Genomic DNA, 22,103 nt, shown 5'->3' with positions numbered 1-22,103 from the left:
TTTTAATTTCTTGTTATATTATGGAATTTTTCTTTTTGAGAAATGTATTAATTACTCCTACTTTCTCTCTATTTAAAAAGATACTATCATGTTAATTTTGTTTTGATATATTTAAAAATTATTTTTATAAACAAATTAAAATAAATAATTATCATATTTATGTAATATTTGGACTCAAAATTTAATTCGAGATTAATTTTAATATAAAAAATTATTTTTAAAATTAATAAATTTTAATTTAATATAAAATTATGAAAAAAAGAATTTAAGAATAAAATTGAAAATAATTTTTTTTAAAAAAGTTGAATACTTAGTATCACTTCTATTTTTAAAATTAAAGTTTATGGTTAATACTTAATACTTACGCATTCATATATAATTATTATTGAAATTTAAAAAAAAAAATTAGAACTGATTTTAAAAAGAAAAACAATAATGTATACGTATAAAGACCTAGCAAACTATTGATTTAACACTTCATTTATCGTTAATAATATATTTATTGTTATTTCATAATGATGTATTATAAACTTATAATTTGATTCATAATATTTAATTTATTAAAATAACTAAATTTAATTTTATTCTAATAAACTCCTACTAATACAAAAAATATCACACGATTTTTTATTTAGAATAATTGTAATAAGTTATTATTCAACTTACATTTTTTTCATACGAAATATAATTCAACCAGCCTGCTATGCCATGACAGCCGTCTTTTAAGGAAATTACCACGTGGTTCCGTCAGGAATCCAGACCCTTCTCGCGATCACTAGTAACTCTAATTACTATTTTCTTTTATATTTAAAATAATTACTTTTTATAATATACGGCAGCGTTTCGGCCATAAACTCCCACTTCGCACATCTAACGCTCGTAATTTTCCAGCCTCTTCAATTCTATTGGATAAATCTCAAATAGTCAACTTAAATTTGAAGTTCCATTTTGATCACGTGTAGCTGCACATACAGGATTATCCATTTTCGAAATCATTTCAGGAATATAATTAAATTGAGCGCCTTTTCTCCGTCTCTCTGGAAACTCTAGGACGCGACCACCTTCATTCCCTCCCCGACTCTTTCACCCTTTTTCTTCACGGAATTCGTCTCTTGCAGTTCATTCGACTGCGTCTTTCTTTACTTTCTTCTCTCGATTCTTCATTCGCATTTCTCTTTGCTTTGCCACAGCAGGTTTGTGTAGCTCTCAAATCCCTTGGTTCTCAGTACATTTATTGTTTTGCTTGCTTTTTATGCATTGATTATCTTTTGAGTGTCATCTTTTGCTGCTTTTTTGGTTTTATTCTGTCGGTATTTGTCTGCTTAGGAATTTATTATCTGTTTAACTGCTAGATCGTTCTTACTTTCTGTTATGTGCTTGAGACAGCCTGTTAATTCGAGGTTTGAATTCACATATATGTATGAGTTTTACGCTTGTGTGCTTGTGTTTATGTTTCTTTCTATCAATGTATTATTATGTTTTTAGCTAGCATCAAATTTCTTACCGCTGCAAGACCTATTCATTGAAGCTATCACGGACTTGTAATTAAAGTAGGTTTGGTCATTTGTGTTCGTGAATTTGCGGAACACGTTCATGAATTGAATATTGAACTGTTCTTGTTGCAATCGACTATAAAAGTGAAGTGAAATGGTAAATAAAAAGATGGGAAAGAAGAGTTTTCCTGTTATTTTCCATTTTTTTTTCTCCTGTTAGTTTTTGTTTTTCTGGTCTGTATTTCCTAGATGATTTAATGATGAATGGAACCCTGAAGAAAGGATGCTTGTCCTGGAAACATATATACATATATGAATTTATGTATGTTTGAAAAAATTAGGTACCAACGGAAATTGTTGCATGGGCCTTTTGGGTTTCCCCTGTAAATCTATTATCAGAAAAGTACCTAATAATTTTTTCATACATACATAAATACATATATATATATATATAATAGTACCTTATAATTGTTCGTTAAAAAACCTAGGTGAATTACTCCAAAATTAAGTTTAGGTACCCTTTCTAGAGTTTCATTGACAGGATGATGTTTTAGTTGTTACAGATAATTTTATTTGTTTCTATTTGCCACCTTAGATTTACTGTGTCTCCTAAGAACTACTACTATCAAGGGGTCGGCTGCAGATTGGGTTATGTCTGAGTACAATAATCTTTATGGTATTTCCTCGGTTGTCAGGCCATCATTTCATCTTTGTTGTTGTGTGATTTGTGATTGGATGACTATGCAAAAGTAGAGAAATCAGGAGCTTGATATTCTTCAGGCTCCCATCCTAAGGTCTAATGAAATTGTTGTTTCCGACTTGATAGAGGGTTATTCTCTTGTATGATGCAAATATTAGTATAGGTTAAACTGCAATAAGAATAGGTTAGGAATCATCTTGCATTCTCTTAGTGGCAGAGAATGTGATTTGGTGCCCCAGACTTCCCTTGATGGCAGTTCTCTGGAAGTTTTCCTACTAGGTTTCATTCCTGGTGGGAAATTATTAGAACATTTTCCAATAATGCTTGGATGATGATTATATATGTATAAACTGAAATCCATTTCTTGTTTAGAAACAAAGTGACAGCTGGAAATTTTCTGTATGTCTTTTTTCTGTCTATTTCATTTGTTTGTTTTTCCCCTTTTCCTGTGTTGTTGTCTTTAAGTGCTCTCTTCACAAATAGAAAGAGAAGGTCCTAAGTTGAATGAGCTGAGGTTACAATTTCTCCTGAAAATATTCTTGACAATGAATACAAAGAAAAGCTAATTTGTAATGAATGTATGCTTGTTTCATTTACCATAAAGTTTTATTGGTATGTTGCTGAAGGATTCATCAGAATTCAGAGATGGCTGAACCAGAATACACTGTTGCATCTGATAATGAAACAAGTGGGAATGAGAAATCTTTTGCTACTTATCCAGAAACTGCTATTGGAATTGACATTGGTACATACACGTCTAGTGTTGCTGTCTGGAATGGATCCCAAGTGGAGATTCTTAAGAACGCTAGAAGCCAGAGGATAATGCGATCATATGTTATATTCAAAGATGATGATACATCAAGTGGAGTAAGCAACTCATTCTCCCATGAGCTTGAGATGCTTTCTGGAGCTGCAATCTTCAACATGAAGCGCCTGATAGGCAGAGTTGACACTGACCCAGTTGTTCATGCCAGCAGTAATGTTCCTTTTCTGGTTCAAACTTTGGGCATTGGTGTCCGCCCATTGGTTGCAGTCTTGGTGAATAATGTGTGGAGGTCCACTACTCCTGAAGAAGTTCTTGCAATATTCCTAATAGAACTAAAAGCCATGGCTGAAGTTCATTTGAAAAGGCCCGTAAGAAATGTTGTCTTAAGCATTCCTGCTTCATTCAGTCGGTTCCAACTATCACGCATTGATCGAGCATGTGCTATGGCTGGCCTCCAAGTCCTCAGATTAATGCCTGAACCTACTTCTGTTGCATTGTTATACACACAACAGCAGCAACAGGCTGTACAAGGAAATATGGGAAGTGGTAGTGAGAAGATTGCTCTTATTTTCAACATGGGTGCTGGGTTTTGTGATGTAGCTGTAACTGCCACAGCTGGAGGGGTTTCCCAGATAAAAGCTTTAACTGGAGCTGCTATTGGAGGAGAAGATATACTACAGAACGTGATGCGCCATCTTGTGCCAAATTTAGATAGTCTTTTCTCTAACCATGGAATTAATGAGATCAAGGCTCTGAGTTTGCTTCGTCTTGCAGCCCAGGATGCTATCCACAGGCTATCCACCAAGAACAATGTACAAATTGATGTTGACTTGGGAAATGGAACCAAAATATGTAAGGTGGTGGACCGGGAGGAATTTGAGATGATAAATAGTAGCATATTTGAAAAGTGCGAGAGCCTTGTTGTTCAGTGCTTGCAAGGAGCAAAGGTAGAAGTAGAGGATGTTGCTGATCTAATACTAGTTGGTGGATGTTCATGTATACCAAAAATAAGAAATCTTCTCAAGGGTATATGTAAAAAGGATGAGCTTTACAATGGGATCAACCCGTTGGAAGGTGCAGTCTGGGGAGCTGCCTTGGAAGGAGCAGTTACTTCAGGCATTTTTGATCCCATGGGAAGCTTGGATCTTTTAACAATTCAGGCGACACCTCTTGGCATTGGAATTCGAGCTGCTGGAAACAACTTTGTACCCATTATTCCGAAGAACAGCACAATGCCAGTTCGAAAAGAGTTGGTCTTCACTACTGTTAGTGACAACCAAACAGAGGCAGTTATTGCTGTCTACGAAGGTGAAGGGAAGAAAGTGGAAGACAATCATCTGCTAGGATATTTCAAAATACTGGGAATCCCACAAGCACCAAAAGGAGTTCCGGAGATAAATGTGTGCATGGATATCAATTCTTTAAGCGTACTGAGAGTGTTAGTTGGAGTGATGCTGCCTGGGACTCAACATCCTCCTGTTCCTGCGATTGAAGTAAGAATGCCAACAGTCGAAGAGGGCCATGGTTGGTGTGCTGAAGCTTTACACAGGATTTACGGGTCAAATATGGAGTTGGTGACAGTTAAAAGGAAGATATAAGAGAGGTGATAAGAAAAAGAATTGGCAATGCTTTTCACATTTCTTTTCTGTTTTTTTCTCTTGTGCCAGGAGTTGTGAAGGTGAGTAAGTGCTTCTTTACTGTAAAAAGATTTGTCGTTATTGTAACTAAATGAAACAGTACATGTTCGGAGCTGTTTTTGTGGTGCTTGTAAATTCCAAAATGGTTTTGATATGATTCACTGGATAAGTAGTTGCCGTAACATTTTGGTCTTCTTTTGTTTGGCATCTGCACCAGAACGTAGGGGAACAGCAGTCGTGAATTAAAGATATGTGAGCAGAAAAATATATAACTACGTCTCTTTTTTATGTGCGGTTCCATCCTAATATCTTGGTCTCATGGTGGTAACTAAAACTGATTTTGCAGTGTCCTACTTTTTAGAGGGGCAAAATGGAGAGAAGGTAACTCTTCCATTCTAATATATATATATATATTTAATGCGTGTACCGGTTCACTAATCCAAACCAAGAAATCCACTTCCTTGCCCAGCCTGGTGCCTAAATCTTAACTTTTCAACGAGCTTGCTACCTTTTAGATTTTTTGGCACACCAGCCTAGCCCGATCCATGGTAACAAAAGACCAAACCCTAGTCTTCTTTGCCTGACTCTCTTATTCAGCATTAATAGCTACTAAACCATCTTCATTCTCCAGTTACCTTTTTCGGCCTTATGAATCCATACTAGCTAGTTTATTGCTTCAAAATTCGGATCATTCATTCAACGAAATGCTAGCACTGCAATGCACCTTGCTTCAGTTGCCTTTGTTTTCAATTTTGAGAGGTAAAGCCCCATCTCAAAGTTAGTTAGAGAGTGAATCATTGTTTTCTGGCTTTAAAATGTAGAGCCAAACATGATTGAGAACACATACATATAAAGAACTAGAAGTGAGCACTGAATAGAATTGAAGACTGAAAATCGGAGAGTTTTAGAAAAAAGAAGAAATCTGATTAAAATATTTTATTTTAAAAAGTTATAAATCAGTTGGGTTTGATTGAAACTGAATGAATGAATTGACGAACTTACTTGTTCTTATATCGTTGGATTCAATTTAATTTTAAATTGATGAATATTTTTTGTTGAATCATAAATTATCTATTAGAGAAAATAACCTGAAAATAATTGTTAAATAACACCTCAATTTTTTTCTTGAAAAAATTCATTTTCATGGAAATGGACAATGCAATATGAAATTTTATTTTCAAAAGAACTAATTCTCTCACAATCGAAGGTGTATCTACGAAGTCTGGCTCCCTATGTGCGCAAAACCAAAGTGGAGAAGGAGAACGCGCGCTGGAGAAGACGAACTAGTGCGGCAGCACCCAGTTTATGCAAGGCTCGATTTGCAGCGTTCTCGGCGTGTTTTCGACGCGTTTTTACCAGATCCGTCAAGTCGCACGTTTCTATGCATTTTTTGGTGTTTTCTTGCAGTGATAAGAGGCAGCTGGCGGCCGTGCATGTGACAGTGAGTGGAGGAGCGCATGGCAGCGTGTGGATGAGCGTGGTAGCATGTGGAGGCACATGTTGTGTTCCGGTGGTTGTGTTTGATGGTTTTCTAAACAGTGGTGACTCTTTGAGTGTTTTTTGCTTTCTAATAGTATATTTTTTTCTCTATTTAGATTTTTGGTGTACAATCTAGGGATTCGATACGACATCAACAAAGTATAAGATAAAGAAGTTTGATGGTGGTACGAGTTTCAGTATGTGGAAGATTATAATGAGATCGTCCCTGATACTATAAGGTTTGTGGGGAGCAATTGAAGAAAGATATCCTAAGGATAAGAGAGTGTCAAAAAAGGCAAGTATGCAGGATAGAGCTTTATGTGCGATTTTTATGAGCGTTAATGACAATGTTATGCAAGAGATTATTGAAAAAATTTCAGCTTCAGCTGTGTGGAAGAAACTGGAAGATTTGTACTCTGTAAAATCGCTGACAAACTGCATTTATTTGAAGAAAAAACTTTATAATTTAGAATGAGTGAAGATATACCTATTAAACAACACTTTGATGAGTTTAATTCTGTAATTATAGACCTGAATAACATAGATATTAAGATTAAAAATGAGGATCAAGCATTGATCGTTTTGTGTTCATTACAATTTTCTTATTAGATTTTTATTGATACTTTACTGTATGCGAAAGCTAGTATTTCACTAGATGATGTTAGCAATGCGCTAAAATCGAAAGAGTTACAAAAGAACTTTATTAAGTATAGAACAGAAGGGGAAGGTTTGGTAAGCAGGGGAAGGAACAAAGAAGGAACAAATCAAAATCTAGAGGTAAAAAAGAAAATTTGAGTGTGGGGAGAAGGGTCATTTTAGGAAAGATTGTCCCATACCGAAGAGAAAAAAAGAGCATGAGAGTTCTACTAATATAGTCGATAGGGATAATTCTAATGATAGTGATAGCAATAGTGTTGGGATAGTTCTATATGTGAATTCGGATCATAGAAAGAACTCCTGGATTTTTGATTCTAATGTTACATTCCAGTCCACATATGCATTGGTTTGCTACTTACAAGCAGATGAGTGGTATCGTGTATATGGAATATGACAGTTCGTTATTTGTAGCTAAGATTTGTAATATTAGATTAAGAATGTTTGATGGTATTATCAGAATATTAAGTGTTGGCATGTTCCTCAGATGAAGAGGAATCTAATTTCTCTTTCTACACTGGCGACTCAATGTTACAAATATCATGCAGAGAATGGTACTCTTAAAGTGTGTAAAAGCTTCTAGAACTCATGAAAATCAGTTTAGAATCTACATTGTATGTTTTTCAGGAAAATGTAGTTTCAGGGGAAGCTGGTGTAGCATCATGGAGTAATAATCAGAATCAGTTGTGACATCTACGTTTGGGTCATATGAGTGATAAGGGGTTATCCGTTTTGAGCATGCAAAGTTTGTTGAATACGTATAAAGAAGGAGCTTTGGATTTTTGTGAACACTGTATGTTTGATAAGCAGACTAGAGTGAAGTTCAATAAAAAGACAGTGCACAAAACCAGAGGTAAGTTGGATTATGTTCATTCTGACTTATGGGTCCATACAGAGTTTCCTCCAAAAGTGGTGTCAGATACTTTATGATTTGATTGATGATTACTCTAGGAAAGTATGGGTGAATTTTTTAAGATCTAAGAAAGATGCATTTTCAACATTTGTCAAATGAAAGACCATGATTGAGAAGCAAACAGAGAGGAAGATCAAGTATCTTAGGACTGATAATGAGTTGGAATTTTGCAATCATGAATTTAATGATTTCTACAGTACGAAAGGTATAATAAGACACCGCATTTGTGTTGGGACATCACAATAGAATGGTATTACAAAATGCATGAATAGAACACTTTGTGATAGAGCACGAAGCATGTTGTCTCATTCAGGTATGGGTCAAGAATTTTGGGTTGAAGCTTTGAATACTGTTATTTTTTTAGTTAATAAATATCAATCCACAACTATTAAGAATAAAACTCCTTTTGAGATATGGTCTGGGTCACATGTTGATTAATCTCAGTTGAGAGTGTTGGTTGTCCTGCTTATGCTCATGTTAGAATGATAAGCTTGAGCCGAAGGCAAAGACGTGTATATTTCTGGGGTATGCATCTGGAGTGAAAAGTTACAGGTTGTGGTGTAGTGATCCTAAGTCTTCAGGGTTGATTATCAGTAAAGATGTGATATTTAATGAGTCTACTTCATTAGATAGTCAGAAGAGGAAGACAATAGTAGAATCAAATCACGGTGTCAGAGAACAAACAGAATTTAAAGTTCAGTCTAATGGTCCAGAGAATGAAGTGCATAATCTTAATTAAGAAGGTGATAATGCACCTGATAACAACAACCATATAGTATTACAACAGGCAGGGAGAGAAGACAGATTAGACAACCACAGAGGTATGAGAATCTGGTTGCATATAACTTGTCAGTTGCGAGACCAGTTGATTTGCAGGAATCCGAGAGTTAAGATGCTGATAAGATGATTGGTATTGTGTGTGAAGAATTTGATGGTAGATGTCACTTTGTTCAAGGATCAAATACCAAGTTTAGGTGCAGCATAAACTTGGCTAGAGTATGTGATACTCAATAATGCCCCAGTAGGGGCATATTGGCAAGACGACGCGACGAGATGGTTAGCTGCTTTAATGATAGAGGAAATTCAAGTCAAGGGGAATATTTGTTGATGTGTCTTGAATTTTGGAATATTTATTTATATTTTGGGGATACTTTTTTTAGTTTTTTTTTGTATTTATTATGGAGAATATTTGATGTATATCCTATAGATTTTTATTTGTTAAGAACTCTGTTAGTCTCTCTATAAATAGGTTTACTAACCTATTGGTGATGTACTATCATATTATATAGTGGAATTCTTTCTTACGGGTCCTATCCATGGATGTAGGCACACTGTCGAACCACATAAAATACTTGTATTTTTTTCTTTATTCTTTTTCTTTGGTGTGATTGTGCATACTTTAGGGATTAATTTTTCTCAACAATTTAGTTCTTTCATAAAATACTAGATTAAATATTATGTGTATTACAACTTTGTTTTTGTAATATAGCATTGCAGCTTCAAGGTGATCAATCCTAAAATCACTCAAGAGATATATTATCCAAGTTAGTTCACATTATACACTTGTTATTACTTTATATCCTACTTTAATAGATGATTTGGAAACAATTTGCTGTTTATTGGATTTCTAAGATATTAGATAACTACTGAATAGAATGCAAAATCCCATAACAAACTTTCTCATGATGTGGAATCTAAGATCAACTAATGTGATAAAAAACATCATATATACTCTAGTATTCATAATCATTAAACTCTCAACAAACTCTCCCTACTTGACCTATATTCAACTCGTGAATGTCAATCAAGGTGATTTAGATGAGGAGTTGAATTGATTAAACGCCACAAGATGGAATCTTGATATGTGAAATTAATTTAAGAGGGATTGACAAAACACGACAATAACTTACGTTGATAAGTTGAATCAACACGACACTCGACAAATTGTGGAAGACACACTCTTTAATAAGCACTCACGATTAGCAAAGACTTAAAAATAAGCTTGAATACTTTATTGAATATTGAACTTGTGAATTATAAAGAGGTAGTGACATCTTTATTTAGATTTCTATCCACTTATTCTACTAGAAAATAAATTTAAATAATTATAATCAAACTCTTAATTCTACTTAAACTAGAACTACACTTAAATAATAATAAAAGATTTAATTAAAAGAAGTCTAATGCGTTTAGAAATAAAAAACTTAATTAAAATAAAATACTTTAATTAATAGATAAAGTCTTTCTCTTGGGTGGTGTTCAAGACTCTCATTCGATCGCCATCTTGGAATCATTTTCTTGTTGAATTATTTTTCCTCTTCTCTAGAAAAAAAAAGTCTTCTTTTTTGTGTACAATTCCTCAAGTTTAGATATGGTTTTTGAGTGGGAGAGGACCTTTTAGTCTTGGCTTCGGAATAGGAGATGGATTTGTCTCTCCCTCTTGGTTTTAGCTTTCTCTTTGGCAAATTTCTTCTTTCTTTTAGATTCATTTCCTTTCCCATGTATTCCTTCTCCTTCTTCTCGACAAGGTGATCCCAAGGCTAAAATCTTGCATGACCGATCTTTGTGTTGCTTTCTTGGACCTCTTCTTAATGGATCTTTGATAGTGTACATAAATGTCACTTTTATTGTTTAGATTAAATGCATATTTCAATCACTTACTACCTAACTTAAGAGATTTTATTAAAATTTGATACAGGTGGGAAGATAAGACTTAATACCTGAAAAACAGTGCAACAGAATTGATTTAGCACACAAAGTCGTCATACATGCTTAAGCTTTGGGCAAGACTTGCACTTGGCAGCTCAAGCAGCAGATATTAATTTACACATGGGTAAGTCTTCGGTAAGGCTTATGTCCTAGTGGGAACAACATATATTAATCTTTTAGGATTCTTTCAAACTCAAAGAAAAAAATAAAAGTGGGAAACCAAATGAAAATAACACTTTTAAAAAATAGAAAAAAGGCCAAAATCAAGGGAAGAGAAACCCTAACTACACAAAACCTCACTCTTTAAATAGAATAAAGAGAGGAGAGTCATAGGGAAGAGGCCAACAGAGAAGAAGAAGAAGAAGAACAAATTTTCTTTCTATTTTTTTGTACTTTTCTTTGTTAATTCTAAACAATTTCTAGTGTACTAAACTCATGATGAATGGCTAAATACTCCTTATTTCCAGTCAAGAATTTAATTGAAGTTTTATTACAAGGGTTGTGAGATTTAATTACTTTATTTTTATTTTTTCTTATTTTCAATATTTATATATTCTTATGTGCATAACAATATTGTTGTTTGTTATTCGTTGCAATATGCCTCATTGTGTGTCTAGCATAATAGCATATCGTTATTCAGGATTTCTGAATCTATAATTGTTTAAGATATTCTAATAAATAGTGGTAAATTAGTGTTCACACTAAGAAAATATATAATCTAATCTAAATGAACCGCACAGTTGAGTTTGTTGGTTAGAATTAGGTCTTTCTAGTTTTTAATACTATTGGTGAATTAAACTCTAAAAGCGTCTCCTGGGTTGTTCATTAGTAACAATTAATCAACAAACGTCTCTTGGTTAATTTAAACTTACGGAAAAATTGTAGGTCACAAATGTGATTGTCACTCTATTCACATAATAGTCCTTTAAGTAAGCCGATGCTCTTTTAGTTCTAGTAGGCCTCCTTCGTAGTAGATAATTATCAACATGGCTTCATTCTATATGTAAACTTCTTTCGTTTCTTCTTCATAAGTTCCTTACATTGGTGATAGGCTAACTATATTCTCTTCATTCAATTCTTCATCTTGCATGTTCAAGTGCCTGTTTTCTATAGTAATTCTCCATTCATGTTCTTTGCGAAGTGAGTGACATGTATTTTCTCTGTCTCAGTATTCTTTGAGTTTAGAATACTCTACATTTCTAGATTGTGACTTCTCATCTTCCAAGCAAACACATATTCATCGAATATCACATATCTTGAGATGATAATCATTTCTATCTTCATGTCTAGAAATTTGTTTCCTTTCGCGCCAAAGGGATACCTAAGAAAAATGCATTTTCTAGCTCTATGATCAAATTTATGTTTGTTTCTAATTAGTGTGGATGTTAAGGTTAAACACCGCAACACTCTAAGATGAGCATACTCTAGCTTGGCTTAAGATAACACTTCAAAGGGAGTCTTGTGATCAATGACAACGAAAGGCATTTTATTCATGAGATAAACTGTTGTCAGGATAAAATAACTTCAGCGCTTCAGCTTAAGCCCACTTTGGAATTTCGATGCTCTAGCTATATTGAGTATTTGTTGGTATCTCCTCTCTATTTTACCATTCCGTTCAAACATCTCAACACAACCTTTTTTATTTATAATTACTTTTTTTCATGTAAAAATCTCTAATATCAAATTTTCTTATATTATCACTATGAATGATTTTTGAGTCCTATATCAAATTGTGTCTAAAAAAGAATGCAAAAATTTACAGATTAAGGCTAGTCTTAGTCTTGGTTTTCATGAAATATACCCATGAATATATACTAAACTCATATGACAAAACAACTTCAGAAGAAGTATCTGCCATAATATTTATGTACAGATGCGATGCAGGTATACAGATATGATATGATCTGATGCACCAGTATCGAAGAACTAGAGAATAATTGAATACTTTTTTTTTTTATTTTCTTGCATGAGTATCAATGGAAAGAGACATGCCAGAAAACTCAGTAACAGTGGGTTCCTGTGAAGAAGTGAGAGGTGATTATACCTTGTGGGTGGAGGGTTGGGTATGTTGAAGCAATGCCATAAGCTGGGTTACTGCGCTTGTATAAGGACATGTTGTTTCTTTGTGCTGGCTTATTGTTTGTTAAATTATTAAGAAACTTTATCTCTTAATGTTTTTTTTTTTTTTTTTTTATACTCATTTTCTACCGCGTGTTTGCTTTTGATAATTATGCTATTTGGTTATTAGAAAACATATTATTGGTATCATTATTATAAATTAACAAAAATAGCTTTCTATCTTCACAAATTAGAAACTTGAGTTTAGGAATTATTTATTTGGTTGTTTTTAGAAATTACTACTTTTAGATTGGCTTAACATGTAATATGAATGATATTAAATCTATATATATATATATATATATATTTGTAGTTGTTATTCAATTAGCTCGGTTAATGACACATGTAACGTGAAATATAAATTAATAGGAATATTTTTTCATGTGAATGGTACATTTTCCAATCTCTCTTTTTTTTTTTTCAAATAAACTCTTAAAATTTTAAATATATAAACAAAATATTTAAAACCTTAATTAATTAATCTAAAATGGAAAATAATTAACATCTATTTGATAAAATTCTTTCTTTCTGGTTTTAAAAATCCATAATTAAATTTTTTCACTAAAATCAAATCTTATGCAATTAAAAATTTTATAATCTATCTCATCTACTATGATCATTATATTGTTCATGTAATAAAAAAAAAAGGGATATTGAGAATTAGCACGTGTTAAATTCTCGATTTTTTTAAATAAATTTATTTTGTTATTTAAAATAATAATTTAATTATTTTAATTATTAGTCGATTAAAAAAAATTTATTTTAAAATCTAAAAATAGAAAGGATTATGATGACCATTGGAACTCTACATGGAGAACTCACAAGCACTTTAGGATTTATACATTAGGATTAAACTATGTTATTTAATTAACAATACTTATATATTTAAAATTTTAAATATAAAAATAAAATTTAATTTTTAACTGACTACAGATATATATATGCATAATAATACTTATTTAAAATTTAATCAATTACAAATTTTAAAATTATGCATTATATAAACTCTTAATCACCTATTTCATTCTCATTCCTCATGTATCATGTAGATCTTCTTTTAAAAAATAATGTGTGATAAATTTTTTATATTTTTATTAGAAATTTTTTTTTTTCTGTTTATATAAGATAAAACTTACGTTATTTTTTTATATAATTCTTCTAAAAATTATGTCACATGTGTATTTAAGCTGAAAATATGATATATGTAAAAGTTAAACTCCAAAATAACATATGTTGATGCATTGTCTCTTAAATAAATTTATAGTTAATATCATAATATATAATAATTATTTATATAAATTTTCTAAATATAAAAATAAAATTTAATTTTTAGTTGATTATTAATTATGTCTCCACAAACTTTATGTTTTTCGGCCAAATAAAAATTTTATGATGATTAAATTCTATTAACTAAAATGATCGCAATGAATTAAAAAATTTGATTTAATTTTTTTGTCTTCCAAAAATAATTGCATAATTAAATTGTAAAGACCTGGAATCTTTGATAAAATAAAATCATAAATTAAATGCGGAAACAAAATAATAAAGTAAGAGTTTATATTCCTTACACAATAATTTAAAATGCCCAATAAGATTACGAGAATATTTCATTCTAAAAAAATAAATGAAAATAAAAAAAATAAACAAAAAAACAAATCACTAAGTATCATACAACGACCTTCATTAGCTTTTGAAGGGAGTTCGGGTAGTGAACTATTCACAACCCTCTTATTGATTGGGATCTGGATCTTGATCTTCTTGATCTAAAATAATTAATGAAAAGGTGAGCTACACTAGACTAGTAAGAATATCACAGTAATCACATATACAAAAAACTGAAGATTGGTAAAAATTAGAAAAACAACCAATGGAGCCCTTAATTTAATGTAAATTCATTTGCTATAAAAAAAAAGCTATTAAAACTCATATTCATACACTCTTATTTATCACATATAAGATGACAAGAAATGATCATTTTATATTTTTACCCACTTACTGGTACCTCTAGAGGTCCGTAGGGATGTCTTCCTACTCGTGAATCCAATATCTAATTAAATAATTAACCGATCGTTTCAATACCCCGTCCGCTAATGGGCGCCAAATATTCCACCACCTCGATATCTTGTTTGATATGAAGGTGAATCATATCTCTCAAACTTTACTAGTAAGGAACTTCTTAGGTCCGTCCGACTGAGGTAACGTTCACGGTAGAATTTTCTATGTACCGAACCCGTCCGCTCTTTCCCGGGTACCCAATAAATCTTCTCCATACAGATTTCCATCAGTATAACAATCAACCACGCAATAAGTATATATCAATTTATACTCACAATTTACTTAGACAACAATATAGTTTAATACAGTTAAATAACCAATGACCAAAATACCGGCACACAATGCAGGAAAAACAAATGACCAAATAACCAAAAAGATCCTAAAAATCATCAATTAAGTTACGCATAGTATAACAGTAATCAAATATAGACAATACAGGAAAATAAATAGGAAATCGAAACGACATGAACTAACTGGTTCCGACTCCACTAGTGACCTGTAATTATTTTTACGGTTCTCTATTTTTTTTTTATAAAAATATATAATTATTAATTATTAAGTCTTAATTTATCGCAATGGAGAAAGAGTGAGGGATCCTTACCCGAATCGGTGTCTGAAACACTGAACTTTTTACTGCGCCTACTGGCGGTCCCCTAGTTTCTTGAATTTTTTTGCAAAGATAAAACACTTCATGTACATAAAAATACAATAAAATCATTTTCGGTCAATTTCGGAGTTCCGGCATGGCGTTACTGCTTTACTTCGACGATGGCACCACCGCTCGCAACGGCGGTTTGCATCGACCTGGCCATTTTCGGAAGATTTTAGCTAGTTTCGACTAACTTTATATATATCCCTGCGAAAAAATACGTTATGGAGTCTCGGTTTGGTCAAAAAAATTAAAAAAAACAAAAACCTACCGGTGATGGAGTTTTCCGGGTGCACTGGCTCACCTTCGCGACTGGAATTTTCTTTTCGGTCAACCTATAGAAAATTAAACGGTGAAAAAATTGCACGAAACGGGAAATAAAAAGGGGCTCATCGGAGGAGATTACGGGTTTTACCCGCGGCGGTTCTGCTGGGCTTTGCCCGCAGTTTTTGGCTCACCCGCTGTTCGTTTTGCTCCGATATGGTCATAGAGGTGCTTGGAATTGAATTTCGAGCGGGTAGGAGAATTTTTACCTTTTTTAGCAGTCGGATGTGGCTTCAGTGCAGCGGCAGTTGGCGATCAGCTTCTTTTTCCAACGACTGGTTCTTTTTCTCCAACAGGAGACTGGCGGCTAAGATTCGGATTCAGTGTAATGCGAAATATTTATACTTATATCGCGTTAATCTGGGTTGTTCATCGCGTTTGATTTCGACCATTCGGTCGTGCCTAAAGGAGAAATGAATCTGTACCGTTCATCGCATTTGATCTTGACCGTCCAATTGCGCCTAAGGAGAAAACAGATCCGAACCATCCACGTGCACAAGATTGCTTCTAGATCGTTCGATCACAGGGTGCGCGGATGGCCAGCATGGCCTCTCGCTGGCACCGAATCAACGTGCCTTGCCACGCGACGCGTTTCGATTCGTCGAGACTGCTAACTAGGCAGTCCTACGTGGCCAATTTTTTTTTATTTACATTATAACCTCCAGTTTTTAATTTCTTTTTTCAAAAATATTATTCGAACCCAAAATTTTACTCTTTTTTTTTAAATTATTTTTAAATTCATCCATAAACTATTTTTTTTTTCATAATTCCACATTGAATTAAAATTTATTAATTTTAAAAATAAATTTTTTATACATTTTAAAGTGTTAAAATTAATCTCGAACTAAATTCGGAGATCATGTATTACATAAATTGTGTCAATAATTTTAGTCAGGACAAATGCGGTGTTTATTGGATGAAATTTTTTACAGTTATCTAACAAAATATCTAAATATCCTATTCTATTTAATTAAAATAAAATAGTGTAATTGAATCAATCCTTAACTGCAGAGTTCCAGAGTCATTTATACTTGAATTTTTTTGTCGAAGCATCCAAAATAAGAAAGAGTTGGAATTGTTAAATAATACCAGAACCTTAATTATTTTATAAAATAGACGTTTATTTTTAATTTTAGATTAAGAATCCAATTAAAAATTCTAAAAATTATATTAGTAAACATTTTACTATGATTAAAATTGTTTAATTAAAAATGATACTAACAATTAAAAGTAGCATTTAGTTCTAATAATCATATTTCTTTTTTTTTTAATAATTGCCATTTATATTTTTACTGTTCATTTTAATAAATATAAATATTAAAAATATTTTTCCATAAATATAAATAATAAATAATGTGTGAGTTTTACCATATTTTCACATAATATTAATTCTAAAGATATTAGAACTATTTCCAACTTTTTATCACAATTTCTAATGCTATTGAACTAAATATTGTAATTTGAAATTATTCCTTTGGAATTTGGAACTTGATTGAGAACAATTATCACTAATCACCTTTACTCTAATACCAATTTGGTGTATTGTAAAGACAAGAGAATCCTTGTTAGTAATCTATAATCAAATGCAGACAAACACAAATCAATGTGTCCTTTCTCATCAAGCGTCCTGTTTAAATTTTCAATTTCATGAGACCTTTTAGCCCAAGATAAGTAGCAATATCTATAATCAAAAGAAGAAGTTTCAGTCATATACCTTCAACGAGAAAAAATCAATAAGCTGAAACTCCTCGTTAGTTTTCTGCTGTGAAACAAAACTTGGACTTCCTAATGTGGTGTAGAACAATTAGGCCAATGTGCATAGTCAGGCGGTTTGGTCTTAAGCACCGGATTACTTTCAAAGAAATTGGTAGGTCGAAGCTCAAATCCACTACTAAGTGTTGGCATCATAGGGAAATCTTCTTGACAAGGAACATGATGAAACCCAAAGGTGTACCATAAAACTATATCCTCATTCGCAATTTTTCTATTCCTGTAAATGGGATAACAAATAATACACCAAAAAAGTATGTAGTATTAGGAAGAGTTTTCCAGCAAATTAACAAAAAAATTTATATTTGACCATGTAAAATTAGTATCTTAACATTGCTAATAAATCAACAAAAATTCTAAATTTTAAAATTTGGTACCTGAGACTCCAAATAGCTAAAGTATCATCGCCGTGACTCTGATCAATATATTCTCCTCCTACCCATTTTTCAGATTTATTATATGGAGTGACCCAAATATTATACTTGCTGAAGGCACCACGAATTTGAGAGTAATCATTATCAGAAAGTAGAGAAGTTGATGTGGACTCTGGAATCAAACGATAACCAACATTGTTTCCATGCTTTGTTTTCTTATTAGGATTAACCACAACAATTTCAATAGGCTTTAAACCAAGTTGAATCCGAGCTTCAGATTCCACCTTAGCTGTTTCGCTCACAATCGTCCAATAACTCTTTCTAAGAGAATTATGGTATGTCACTTGCTTTGTCACCAAATTATTTTTGACAAAAGAATTAAGATCTCCATCAATATCAAGATCAAGATGGTAGGTAAGGAAGTGATCATGGTATATACCAATAGTGTTATTTGCTAACAGAGTGCCGTGTGCATCATCTTTTATGTCATCAGTATGATTGTATACTACTCCTTTTACTTCTAGTACTCCGGTTAAACTAACCTGTAGAGAAACAAAAGTCATAAATGATCAATTACTTAACTATTATTTTCTATATTGTTAAAATATTTTTATATTAATCTTAATTAATCAATCCATCAGTAATTAAATATTTATTTAAGATGTAAAATTCAATTTTTTTTTTTGAATGAAATTACGAGTATATTTCTTATTTATATCTTAAAAATGAATGATCTATTTTAAGTTGGACCATATAAATATTTAATTTTGATGTTTGAGAGCTAACTAAAAAGTACCATAACTACTAAAAAATTAAAAGTAAAAAACAAAAAGGTACCTTTATATTAATAGATCCGGATGGCTTAAATTCCCAATCAAGAATATAATCATAATTTCCACTTACTACGACCATTCTAACCACTAACGTCACTTCTGGTCTAACTTCTGTTATCTGCCGCATCATATACATATATAGTTATGATCAAATTAGAAATTTAAACAAATCAAAAGCTAAAATGAATATTCAACAAAAAATTACCACTTGGTCTGGAATACCATATTCTGTATGTCTCCACATGACATTCCCTGCATGCCTCTGAAAAATACAAATGGCATTCGGTATTTCGACTGGTGTGCCATCTTGAGTTGCATAATATACAGAGATGAATTGTGCATTTGTTGGACAATCAGTAAATGGTTCAAGTGTGACTGCATATTGCCCTAACCCAAATTCACCAGAGTCAAAAAAAGTCTTGTAGTACCATTCTGGGGATGGATCCATATATGGCACAAATAACTCAGAAATATACCCTCTGTATAATACTCTTCTAAATTTACTCTTCTCAACATCATAAATGGATGCAAGAGATATGATTGGACCGGCCCGGACATCAAATCCCACATGGAATACCCAGTTCGCCCAACTGTTTAAAATCATAATTATATAATTTTTAAAATAAAATTATATGTGCAATTATATTCACTTGATGAAATAAAAGTAACTGGTAATAAGAAAAATAACATCAAATTTTAGATCCTAACTTATCTTTCTGTCTTTTTGTAAGAGATTTATATATATTTTGGTTGAAAAATACTATTATAATTCATATATATATGAATTAATTAATAAAATATTTAAATTTATCCTTAAAAAAGAATTTTATGTCACCGTCTTTTAAGCTTTCATGGTTCGTTTGACCGGAGAAATGTTAGATTGTCAGATTCGGCGTTAAACTCACATTTCTCCATGTGCCTTGTGAAGCTAACTCTTTTAATGACAGGCCAGTGTGGCAGTGACAGCATTTAATAGTTTCACCGCCACTTTGTATTTATCTTACCTATTTAATCACCTACTAATTTTTAACTTAAACATTTAATTGAATATAAAAAGAAGATTATAACATTATTGAAGTAAAATATTACTGAAAATTATAATATTAAGTTTGTATAAACTAATATCCATCCAATTTTTTCTAATTAAAAAGTTGAAATTGTTTGTTTGGTGGTTGTTGGGTCAATTTTTGGAATCTAAATTTCAAAAGTAGTTTATTCACATTGTAATTAAAAAAATTTAAAAAAAAATAATAATTTGAATATATAGCTAGTAATTAGCCATTAAAAGAATAATTATTTATGAAGTATGACAATGCAAATAATTAAGAAACTATTCTACGAAATAGACGTTTTATTTTTATTATTGACTAGATAAAGATCTAATTTTATGAATAATATTGTTAAGCCAAATTTTTTTTTATACTAATGATAAAAAAATTAATAATTCCTCTAAATACTAAAAAGAAGAACTTAAATTCTGAAACAAGTAATACTTAAATGCTAACCTGATTTTATGACCATCAATCTTAAACCCTGGACCATCTGGTTCAAAAATGGCTGCATACGCTAAAGACGGACCGAATGGTGGTTTTTGCATTGAAGATCTGTACTCAGTTCCTTCAGCTGTAGGCACTGGAACTCTTATCCTGTCACTATAATCAACTATCTTCATCTCGTCTAGGTCAACAACAATAGTTATTCCTTCAATGGGCATTACGTACAAGTTAACTGTGTCTTTTGTATAGAAACACAGGATCTTCAATACTCTTCTACCAATCTTCTCTTCTCCAAACCACCCGACTGTATAAGTCGAGCAAACAACATTGGCTAAATCAAGATTTCTCTTCTTGATTGAATCCAGAAATGGCTCGTACGATAATGGCAAGAACGACGCAGTTGTTTGCTCCTCAATTGTGAGCAAAGGGTAGCCAAATCCTTCATAAACTTTATCGGATACCATGGAGCATGAGGATAAGTCGACGATGATCCGATGAGTTTGTTTGTGGAGTCGAGCAATGACAAGAGCTCGACGAGGTGGTAAGGTTTTGGTGGTGGGTTTTGATAGCCATGAGAGAAGAACTGTCTTTTCTGGCTCGTCTAAGCCGACGTAGTGGAAGGTTAGGTTATTGTGTGATTTGTTGAGGATGGTCTGGATTAGAGTGAACTCTTTTGGGGTTAGAGGGTCTAGTGGGTGGTGTTTGCTGGTGCAGATCGAGAGGAAGGAGATGAACCAGAAGAGGAAGAGTGGTTTCGGACCTGAATCCATAGGACCAATTTGAATTAGGAATACGATACTGTTGAATTAATAGTAGTTTTTGGGGCCAAAAACTCAAAACTCATTTATTGAATAAATTAATAGAATCCAACTTGTATTTTTTAATTATTTTGTTTAGTTGATATATTTTATTAATTTTCTCAACCAGGCATATTTAAAATTATTAGGCCCACATACTCCGGCACACCAATCCAAATTTATATATTACATTATAGGACGCACTAATCATATGCAATAAACATAAATTTATGTCCCTTTTCTTATCAAGCTTCATGGTTAAATTTTCAACTTCATGAGACCTTTAAGCCAAACATAAGTAGCACTATTTATAACGAAAATATAATATCAGGACATGAAATTTGGTTCAGAATTAATTTTAAAGTTTAAAAAATGTTTAAAAATATAATTTTAAAATTAATAAATTTTTATTTAATGTGAAATTAAAAAAAAAATAAGTTGATCATAAAATTGAAAATAATTTTGAGAAAAATAAGTGAAAATTTGGGTCCAAATGGTATATTTAAAAGAAAAATAAAAAATTAGGGGTCAAAACATAATTAAAGAAAATTACACCATGTAGGATCGCCCAGTCAGCAGTTCCGATTAAACGGAACGTGCTGCGTGATAAGGCACGCTGACTCGGTGCCACGCGGGAGACTACATTGGCAATCCGCGTGCCTGCAATCAGACAGCCCAGAAGCGATCCCTCAACAAGGGCGATTGGACAGTCGCGATTAAACGTGATGAACGGTTCAGATTCGTTCCCTCTTTAAACGCAATCGGACGATCAAAATCAAATTGCGATGAACGGTCTATATTTATTTCATCTTTAAACGCGATTGGACAGTCGGGATCAAACACGATGAACAACCCAGATTTAAACGAGACGGGTATAAATATCTTGCATCATACCGAAACTAAACCCTAGCCGTCAGCCTCCTACCGGAGAATAAGAACCAGTCGTCGGAGAAGGGAGCTGACCGCCACCCGTCGATGCCCCGGAGGCACCTCCGACCACCAAAAAAAGATAAAATTTTTTTTATACACTTGAAATTTTATTCTGAGCACTCCCATAGCCAAATCGGAGCAAAATGAACAGCGGATAAGCCAAAAACCGCAGGTAAAACTCAAAAACACCTTCGATGAGCCCTTTCCCATTTTTTATTCCGTGTGATTTTTTCACCATTGTGTTCACCGTTCTATTTTCAACAGGTTGATCGAAAAAAAACACTCAGCCGCGAAGGTGAACCAACGGAGCCGCCATACCAAAAAATCTCGTCGCCGGTAGGTTTTTGTTTTTTTGACTTTTTTCAGCCAACCGAGACCCCCTAACATGTTTTCTCGCAGGGATGAA

At 32.6% G+C, this 22,103-nt stretch overlaps 2 protein-coding genes across 5 annotated transcripts; one reads left to right on the top strand and one right to left on the bottom strand.

Annotated features, from left to right (window-relative positions):
• Positions 1 to 1,022: 1,022 nt before the first annotated feature.
• HSP70T-2 (heat-shock protein 70T-2) lies at positions 1,023 to 4,778 on the top strand. 2 transcript variants are annotated; one of them, XM_022041486.2, is made up of 2 exons: positions 1,023 to 1,193; positions 2,830 to 4,778. In XM_022041486.2, the coding sequence occupies exon 2, from the start codon at positions 2,839 to 2,841 to the stop codon at positions 4,555 to 4,557; it is 1,719 nt and encodes a 572-aa protein (XP_021897178.2). In that variant the 5' UTR covers positions 1,023 to 1,193; positions 2,830 to 2,838; the 3' UTR covers positions 4,558 to 4,778. The 2 variants fall into 2 exon arrangements, with proteins under 2 accessions (XP_021897178.2, XP_021897177.2); XM_022041485.2 differs by having other exon boundaries at positions 1,024 to 1,193; positions 2,820 to 4,778.
• Positions 4,779 to 14,071: 9,293 nt separating this feature from the next.
• Positions 14,072 to 20,768, bottom strand: LOC110814056 (primary amine oxidase-like). 3 transcript variants are annotated; one of them, XR_015817587.1, is made up of 6 exons: positions 19,980 to 20,768; positions 18,680 to 19,064; positions 18,479 to 18,592; positions 17,645 to 18,183; positions 17,212 to 17,487; positions 14,072 to 14,232 (listed from the first exon to the last, which is right to left on the bottom strand). XR_015817587.1 is itself a non-coding variant. In XM_022041373.2 (5 exons), the coding sequence occupies exons 1-5, from the start codon at positions 20,738 to 20,740 to the stop codon at positions 17,283 to 17,285; spliced, it is 2,004 nt and encodes a 667-aa protein (XP_021897065.2). In that variant the 5' UTR covers positions 20,741 to 20,768; the 3' UTR covers positions 17,038 to 17,282. The 3 variants fall into 3 exon arrangements, 1 of the variants encoding a protein (XP_021897065.2); XR_015817586.1 differs by lacking the exon at positions 14,072 to 14,232 and adding an exon at positions 16,964 to 17,124; XM_022041373.2 differs by lacking the exon at positions 14,072 to 14,232 and having other exon boundaries at positions 17,038 to 17,487.
• Positions 20,769 to 22,103: the final 1,335 nt, after the last annotated feature.

Source organism: Carica papaya, chromosome 3, assembly GCF_054855325.1.
Source record: "Carica papaya isolate Zhongbai chromosome 3, ASM5485532v1, whole genome shotgun sequence".
NCBI classification, from domain to species: domain Eukaryota; kingdom Viridiplantae; phylum Streptophyta; class Magnoliopsida; order Brassicales; family Caricaceae; genus Carica; species Carica papaya.
The sequence above is the reverse complement of the archived record's forward strand: the minus strand, read 5'-3'. Positions and strand labels throughout refer to the sequence as shown.

Coding starts and splice junctions, on each gene's coding strand:
- HSP70T-2 (XM_022041486.2), top strand. CDS start 2,839: ATGGCTGAACCAGAATACACTGTTGCATCTGATAATGAAACAAGTGGG.
- LOC110814056 (XM_022041373.2), bottom strand. CDS start 20,740: ATGGATTCAGGTCCGAAACCACTCTTCCTCTTCTGGTTCATCTCCTTC. Junction 18,184..18,478: donor CCGGATCTATTAATATAAAG/GTACCTTTTTGT, acceptor GTTTCTCTACAG/GTTAGTTTAACCGGAGTACT. Junction 17,488..17,644: donor TTAGCTATTTGGAGTCTCAG/GTACCAAATTTT, acceptor TCCCATTTACAG/GAATAGAAAAATTGCGAATG.